The sequence below is a fragment of the Oryza glaberrima genome, chromosome 3 (genome assembly GCF_000147395.1).
Source record: "Oryza glaberrima chromosome 3, OglaRS2, whole genome shotgun sequence".
Lineage (NCBI taxonomy): Eukaryota > Viridiplantae > Streptophyta > Magnoliopsida > Poales > Poaceae > Oryza > Oryza glaberrima.
The window spans coordinates 29,387,684-29,396,496 of record NC_068328.1 but is presented as its reverse complement, the minus strand read 5'-3'; the positions used below and the strand labels follow the sequence as shown (position 1 = coordinate 29,396,496).

General features: G+C 40.1%; 1 protein-coding gene across 3 annotated transcripts; it reads right to left on the bottom strand.

Annotated features, from left to right (window-relative positions):
* Nucleotides 1-767: 767 nt before the first annotated feature.
* LOC127766172 (serine carboxypeptidase-like 13) lies at nucleotides 768-6,640 on the bottom strand. Of its 3 annotated transcripts, none has more exons than XM_052291242.1 (15): nucleotides 6,476-6,640; nucleotides 6,006-6,146; nucleotides 4,985-5,130; nucleotides 4,210-4,286; nucleotides 3,654-3,776; nucleotides 3,471-3,573; nucleotides 2,873-2,910; nucleotides 2,660-2,761; nucleotides 2,509-2,589; nucleotides 2,274-2,426; nucleotides 2,077-2,148; nucleotides 1,856-1,977; nucleotides 1,654-1,767; nucleotides 1,499-1,544; nucleotides 769-1,322 (listed from the first exon to the last, which is right to left on the bottom strand). In XM_052291242.1, the coding sequence occupies exons 1-15, from the start codon at nucleotides 6,484-6,486 to the stop codon at nucleotides 1,239-1,241; spliced, it is 1,413 nt and encodes a 470-aa protein (XP_052147202.1). In that variant the 5' UTR covers nucleotides 6,487-6,640; the 3' UTR covers nucleotides 769-1,238. The 3 variants fall into 3 exon arrangements, with proteins under 3 accessions (XP_052147203.1, XP_052147202.1, XP_052147201.1); XM_052291241.1 differs by having other exon boundaries at nucleotides 770-1,322; nucleotides 6,006-6,225; nucleotides 6,476-6,639; XM_052291243.1 differs by lacking the exon at nucleotides 6,006-6,146 and having other exon boundaries at nucleotides 768-1,322.
* Nucleotides 6,641-8,813: the final 2,173 nt, after the last annotated feature.

Sequence of the window (8,813 nt, the reverse complement as noted above, 5' to 3'; positions counted from 1 at the left end):
GGCTCTCTAACTTGGTGGCTATTCTCCTACTTGGCAGCGTTGCCACCCAACCCACATGCAACCACCTTCACTGGATCTACCTGAGCGGCTGAGCATAGTTGGTCATGCCAAATCTTGGCCGAACCACAATGATGATGCATTGGTGGGTGGCACAGCTGCGGTTGGTGCAAATATTGCAGGGAATGTTGTCTCGAAGCTAGAGAAACTTCTTGATGACGGCCATCTCTGGCGAGGCGAAGGCAAATAAGGGGGGACTTGCTGCTACTCTTGACCGGGGAGGCTAAGTTGCTGCGAGATGTCGATGGCGTCGGATAATTGGACCGGAGGATGTCCAGGAGGAGCATGACTCCACTAGACAATCGTGGATAATTGGAGAAGCCCTTAATGTGCTTTGGTAGATAATCGTTGATGCATGACTCCACTAGATTTTAAACACGCCTGTAAATATTACACATACCGACATACATCACGCCTTCATGGAATTTAATAAAATCAAGAATTTGTGACTGACCTTGCTCTCTTGGAGAGTGTGCTTGAGAGCATTCACGGGTACATGAGTACGGTGTGTGTGCTTGGGTGTCATTCACATAATCGAAAAAAGAAAATCTTATATATGAATGAAAAATAAAATCATAAAACATTATATTGTTTTTAATAAGACAGACGGACATTACCTTCGAAAAATCAAAGTAACTTATATATAAACCGAGATAGTAATTGAATTCCCTCTATATTTGTAGAGGTGTTTTGCTTCTATCTTTACTGTATCATACATTCACAGCAGCGTTTTGCAAGTTTAATGTAATACCTTTGTCTTATGGCACCTCAGATTCTTATGTATTTAATTTGGTGGGTTTTTCTTTGCGAGATATTTTAGGGTTTTTGGTAATTTATGCCTAAAGATTAGTAATTGTATACAAATGCCTTGCTAGTGATTTTTTTCCTCTCAAACAGATGCACAGTTATTTACTAAGGGAAATCGTGTTTCTGCAGAGTCATTTCATTTTGCCAGTTACTTTGACTGTGAAGTCTGTTTCACCATCCACTGTTAAAACGTTTAATTTCCATCGTGTAATATAATCTGCAAGATGAACAACCGACATATGAAATAAATAATCCACATACCGGTTATTATTACACATACACTCCACATGTTCAAAGTTTTCTTTCAGATGCATTTCTATGACCGCGGCAACACACGGGATTTCCACTAGTTTTCAGAGAAAAGCAGGCAAGCATCACAGAGGCTTACGGTCCAGCCATCGTTGACCCATGGCAAAACCTTGTTTAGGCTTGTATGATATAGGAGCATGACCACTACCCTGCACAACAAACCAACCATGAGTCCTCATTTCTGTCACTTACATCCAAAGACAGCATGTAAAGAGATGGGGAGCATTAGACACTGATAACAACGATCCATTCAATCAGAAAAGATCAGGCAAATGAAAAAGGATCATTCAACCAGAAAAGATCAGGCAAATGAAAAAGGATCAACCTTTAATGTAGCAAAAGTCAAGTTGTTGTCATACATAACTGTAAATCTGCGCAAAAGAGAGACAAGACAATGCATAATTCCCATCAGATCAGATAAACGCAAAAATTAACACCAACTGAAATGTGCATCATGTGAAACAAAGTAGACGGCTTAACCCCGCAGCCTGGCCATCAAGATGCCATGCTCTCCAGTCATCAATAATGGTGAAGTTTAAGGATCTTATCCATGCCTGAGTGCCCAGAAATGGCACCATGAGATCATGGTCACCGCTACACCAAGAGAGTTGATAATAATTGTAAGACGTAGAATAAGATTCAAGCTGTATATATAGACATAATTTTTGTGTGATGCTTTCACCAGAATACAAGCGCCCGGTAACCTCTTGTGGTGAGGTTAAGATGGTACTGTATGGTGCTTGGAACGTCCCTAGCATAGGGGAATACTTCGGTATTGCATCTTGTCCACACACCGACCGTTCCCTATTTCATGGTTGTGTCATCAAATTAGCTGAATAATTCTACTTGCTTAGCAATCTAGCTATCCCTATGCATAAAGGTAGAAGAAATCACAAAGGTTACCTTCTTGATTTTAAGAGCATCTCTGGTTGCCTTGTCATTCATCCATATGTTCAATAGGTAGAACCGGTATGACTACATTTTAGAAAGAAATGCGAAACAGCATTACAAAAACAGGGAGATGAACCCTATGAGCATCTGCTTCGGAAAAAAAAAAAATCTTCCATCGGAATAACACTCAAGGGATGAATAATACTTACAAAACAATTGACAGTAGGTCGAGCAGGTGGCTCACTTAGCCGACTGTATTCTTCTAGTAGAGCCCTACTTGAAACACCATTTATGGGTTTGGGTATTAAACGACCAGCACATTTATCAAGCAAGATATCTCCATTGTCTAGTTCAGACATGAGCTGCAACACAGGGATGTGCATCAGTAAGATACTAGCTGGATTTTAGTAATTTTAAATAACTAGGCCAGTGCAAGAATCTTACGTTATCAATAGCATTTAGGACATTCGCACAAATTTCATTTGTTGGATTGAAATAATCTCCTTTGCAGTTCGCTACCGCAGCCTTCAAAGAGGAAAAGAGAAATGCTAGAGTTGTAACACCACACTATCGAAGCGTATAAATATGGAATTACCTCGTATAGCTGATCAGATATGATTCCAACGCCATGAGCATATGGAATTATGGAATTACGATCATACTTTGGGTCTGTCAAGGGGCTGCCAACCATATAACCCTGTAAATATTTTCTTATATAAGCACAAGAAAGAAAAAAAAAACATGAAGGTACACTATTAGAATTCCTTAGCCAAAAGAAAATTTGTTTCAAGGATACAGAATGGCATGCCTTAAGGTTAATTAATGGTTGCTGCCTTTGTTCAATTCCTGGAGAATAGGTAAGAGATCAAGACATGGTAAGGAACAAGCTACTCGATTAGAATTTATGATGAAACATAAGCAACTGCAAACATTAATCAATTATGTCCAAGTTAAACAGTTGAAAATGTAGGGAATTTGTCAATCTGAAACACCATTTGAATTTTGAAATTAGTTCAAACTTCTTGTAACTTGTAAGAACACTTTTATACTAAAAAAATAAAAAAACAATAACAGTTCTAACAAACACATACGGTAAAGACGGTTTGCTACAAATTATCTTATCATTTATTCCATCTGTTCCAAAATATAACAACTTCTAGAGTTTTTTTTTCTGAAATATAACAAACTAGTACATGTAAAAGGTTATTTTTACCACTAAAAGCCCCGTACCACCCCTTGGTTTCAACACCCCAACTAGTTCGGGCCCACACCTCACCCATCCCAAGGAGGCAAACAAGTAATTTTATCCCTCTCCTTAATTTCTATGCCAAGGGCTAAAACTTGCTATATTTTGGGATGGCGAGAGTAATTTATTTGAGAACATGTGAATATATATCATAGATTACCTTCTGAAATGTATTGTGCAATAAGTGGAATCACCTTTCCAGCATATGAGCTTCCCCCAACATAGAAATGATTTGAGAGATAGCTTGGGTGATCATTGAACCACTACACTAGTATGCACAATATGATAAGCAGTAGTAATAAGGTCTGTTCTTATTGTACTAGAATACTGTTCTTCTAATTACCTTCTTTAGAAATGTGACGACTTGCAAAGAGGATGATATATCCCCGACATTATAACCTTTAGGATCACGCGTATATGAGAAACCAGATCCAACAGGAGTATCCAAGAAGAGGATGCTTGCTATCTGTGTAGTAATTTATCGAATTGCAAACTAATCAAATAAACTGAATAGATAAATATCCTGGGTTTATTTTTTCCTTTGAAAATAAATATCCTGAGGCTGTGTTTAGATTCAGGGGTGAAAAGTTTGCGTATCACATCGAATATACGGACACACATTTGAAGTATTAAACATAAAGTAATAACAAAACAAATTATAGATTCCGCCTGTAAACCGCGAGACGAATTTATTGAGACTAATTAATATGTCATTAGCAAATATTTACTATAACACCACATTGTCAAATAATGGAGCAATTTACACGCAATCTGTGTAATTAGTTTTTTTTACCTATATTTAATACTCCATGCATGTGTCCAAATATTTAATGTGACATGGTAAAAAGTTTTTGCGTCGGAACTAAACAGGGCCTGAGTCCTCTGAAGGAGCATATCACCTTTGTCCATGAATATTTATTATTAACCAATTGTGGCAAACTACCATTATAAGGCGCCAACACGAAATTTATAGGACCTGCACAAAATCAACACGGGCAGTGTAAACTATCTGTCAGAGACTACAGAGGATAGGGGACAAACTGCAGGCCCATTAACTCCCCAAGAGGGCAAAATCATGGCAAACTGTTACAATATGACCACATATAAATCATACATAATTTATTTTCTGTTCTATTAACACGAGAATATATATCTTAACCTAAAAGCAACGAAAACATAGCAGTGTTAGCTAGTTCGACAATTCATTTTTTTCATATATCAGTTTCACCTGTATATACTAGAAAAAATACCAGTACGTTACAACAGGTAAATGCTATTTTAATTTTATTATTGTTAGACGGTTTAGCTAGGGTAAAATTCAGTGGGAATTCAATTAGATATTTTTTTATAAAATTATGAGCTGCAATTAGGAGTCCGTATTATATCTCAAGTTAGCATATGAGTTTTTTTTAAAGAGTTTTCTTATACAACTCCTTTTGTAATTCTAAAAACAAATGAACTTAAAAACCGACTCGAACGCGGATTTGTATTTCCAAAAGCGAACAAACTTAAAAACTGACTCAAACACGGATAACATATCAAAATACCGACAAAAACATCTTTAATTTTTATAATAGTAGAGATAGAGATATATGTGCATTTATCATATGTGGGATTCAACACTCCGCAAGGGATGCCACAACAATTAGTATGAGTGACTGGTGAAATACTAACCTACTTCAAAGACGAGAGCGGTGAATCCAGAGCAAAGGGGTCCACCTGTCAGCCAGAGGATGACAGGGTCTGTACTAGGACTCCTCTCCGATTCAACGAAGTAGTAGAATAGCTCAGTGCCGGTCTCCTCATCCACAGTAACATACCTGTGTATGCACATGTACATGCACTACCAATTAAGGCACAATTAAGGGACGTACTTTTTTTTTTAAGATAATGGAATATAATATCCTGGCCTTTGCTAAAAAGAGCTACAGCCAATTATTACAAAATTCCACTCTAGAAGAGAGTGTAGTTCAAGTTGAACACACCAAACAGGAAAAGAGAGGACCCAAACTAAGAAAAGCAAAACAAAATATGAAGCTAGAAGGCCTCGTCAAAACCTAGGACTGAAGTTCGAAGCCAATGCATAGAACCTTGACAATCCTTGCACAAAGAGGTTTCTCCAAAGCGGTGCCCCCAAAAAGGACGCGACGTGGATCGCCGCCACCGCTCGTTCGGAACGAAGCAATGTTTTCACCCGGAGAATATGGTTAGGAAAGGAGAGGGGTAATCTAAAACGACGCCTCCAAGGAGAGGAACGACGCCAAACGGCGTCGCCGTCGTCAGCTGGCCAAACGGCTCGGCAAGGCTTTCGCCCGCGATTCCCTATCCAAACCCACACCACCAATCCGCATAAGAAGGATCTTCGTCGGTCAACAACATTGGCCCTTCAGAAATTCGGCCAAGGCCACCGCCCACAGTTCTCAACGGCGCGTCCGCACCCGGACTCCTCCTTCCCCGCCTCCACATGCCGCTGCCGACGACGACACACCGTCAGCCCCGGATGATGGCCTTGCATCACCGTCGACAGCCGCCACCGCCAGCGCCACAGCCACCACCGTCGACATACTTAACCCAAACCATGTGGCATCCCATATATACCAAACTAATCAAGCAAACATTCTCCGCTCCACTGTGATTATTAGATTCCGCTTAACACATTGGCATCTCCAAAAGAAAACTTACAGGGAGCCCTTACCCAGTCTCAAGGTAGAACGGCAAGCGGCCGTGGAAGCCCGGGAGGTGGGTGATCACCGACGACGACACCGAGCACGGCGGCAGCAGCAGCAGGAGGAAGAGGATGCAGGTGGCGAGGCGCAGCGGCTGCAACTGCAAGAGACTGCATTGCCTCGTGGGGTGAGCACCCATTGTGAGAAGCCCCAAGAACATTTGCTTTCTAGTTAATTGTCAATCCTTTTCTGGGAAAGATCTAGTTGTCAGCAAGCCATGGAGACAGCAAAAGACAAGGCATCGAGTGGTACAATAGGCACATGGAACTAAACTACTGAAGCTCAAGCCTCTGATGAGATCACTAGCTGCGTTACTGTTAATTTATTCAGCACAAATGCAAGGCACGGGCAGATATATATAAAGAACAAAAACAGCAGATTGTTCTAGAACAAAAACCAAGGGCACTGTTTGAACGATCAACAGACACACACTACTAACCGATTCCCCATCACATAGAGGGTGGGAGGCCTGCAGATCGGAGAAGGGGAAGGGTGAGGCGGCGGCGGCAGTGGCAGTGGCAGTGGCAAAGAGGAGAGAGAGGAGCGGCTATTCTGTGGGCAGCGCTCGATATATGTTCAGTAAGAATTATGTAGGGTTTTGTTTCCTCCAAGTTTTTCTGCATAATCCCTCTAGATGATCAGGCCACTTGGGGCTGGAACTGCCCACCCAAGTTTTATGTGTTACTAGTTACATGCCTGTACGTTGCTTCGGAGAAAAAAAAAACTTACATCTATTTAAAATCACGCCAGAAAAAATGATGTTCCATAATCATTGAATATAATTTCGTTGCAACGGGAAAGTTTGATATAGTAGAAACAACAATTATGTCCTTTCTTTATAGTTTTGTCATACATTACCATCAAGAAAAACAAAAGTTTATGTAAAAGACAACCTTGTATCTACATTGTAGGTTGCTGCAAAGAAGCTTCTAAATTTTTTTTTGCGTAACTTTGTTTCTTCTACAAAATGATCTGGTTTGACAGTAGAAAATAGTAGAAAATTTGAAAAGCACTGGATTCCGTGAGAAACTGAACTTCGACCCTATTTAGATCCCATCCCAAAATTTTTCACCCAATCACATCGAACGTTTGAATACATACATAAACTATTAAATATAGGCTAAAAAATTAATTGCACAGATTGTGACTAATTCATGAGATGAATCTTTTAAGCTTAATTGCTCCATGATTGACAACGTGGTGCTACAGTAAACATTTGCTAATAACAGATTAATTAGGCTTAATAAATTCATCTCGCGGTTTACTGACGGATTCTGTAATTAGTTTTTTTATTAGTGCTCGAACACCTCATGTGACACCCTATATAATACCTGATGTGACACGCCAAAACTTTACACCCCTGTAACACCCCCTTCAATTATGTTGAATAGTGAACCATCACCAATATTCAGATTTTGTAATCCTGTCACCCATCCTTCCGCTGCCCATATCCCTGCTACTCGCAGCGCTAGCCCACTCCTCTCCCAGACTGCTTGCCTCACCATGTAGGCCCATGTAATCCTGTCACCCATCCTTCCGCTGCCCATATTCCTGCTACTCGCAGCGCTAGCCCACTCCTCTCCCAGACTGCTTGCCTCACCATGTAGGCCCATGCCGCGCACAAACCGCACCACCTACTTCTCGATCGTGGGCTTACCTGAGATGTGTCAGTCTGCTCGTATTTACGACTTATTATTATTTTAGTGATAAACGATATATGTGTTGGCAGTGCGGGGTCTATAGTAATTTTCTTTACGACAAAAAATCACATTACATTGTCTATAGCATCTTTGCGCATTTTAATTTTTAAGTAAATTGCACGTTCGATCTCTAAACTTATCCGTCTATGTCACCTAGATTTTCACACGCTCAAAATGCAGATCTAAGCGCCAAATAGTTACAACCTCTTTGGAACTCTATGTGCGTGACATGGCATCGTCAATAATATTATTCTACACTAACTGACAAGTGGGTCCCACTTAAAAAAAATATTTTTCTTTTTTCTTCTTTTCCCTATATTTTTCTTCTCTTTTCGTCCTTTTTCACTTCAAGAATCCGCAGTTGGTGACCACCTCACCGAGCTTGAGCTCCTAGCGGCACTAACACCGAGGGCTAAGAGACGGCAGTGAGCACAGCCGCTGGCAAGAATGAGGGTTTAACATTTCGTTTTCTCCATTTCTATCAGGGTGCCTAAATTTCCGTCCAAAATTATTTGAATTTTTGACAAAATTTGATCAAATGTGACGGTAGAGCTAACACACGCCGTGCTCGGAAAATTTCTCCGGATTCTCCCTTTTTTTGGTTCCACTCCCACGCTCCTTCCATTTTTCTTGGGCTTCCCCTACCTCCCGTTTTAAATGTGGTAAAAAAAAATTTGAAACACAGGCCCCACCACGCACCTAGAATAAAAAAAATTACAACATGGTTAGTATTTTTTTTATAACTCTAATCCCACACCGTGAGCAAATACTAAGTACTTCATCCGTTTCACAATGTAAGACTTTCTAACATTGTCTATATTTATTTAAATATTAACGAATCTAGACATATGCATGTGTTTAGATTCATTAACATTTATGTGTATCCGGGCAATGCAAGAAAGTCTTACATTGTGAATCGGAGGGAGTAATTCTCTTACTCTATTCCTTACAACATTTTTTTATTGGTCCCCAGGAGGTAACATATTTACTCCGTTCTGCAACACAGATCTCTCAGCAGTCCCAGAGATAATATATTTACTCTGATGAGATCTCTAGTCTGTCTTCCTTTCAATGTAG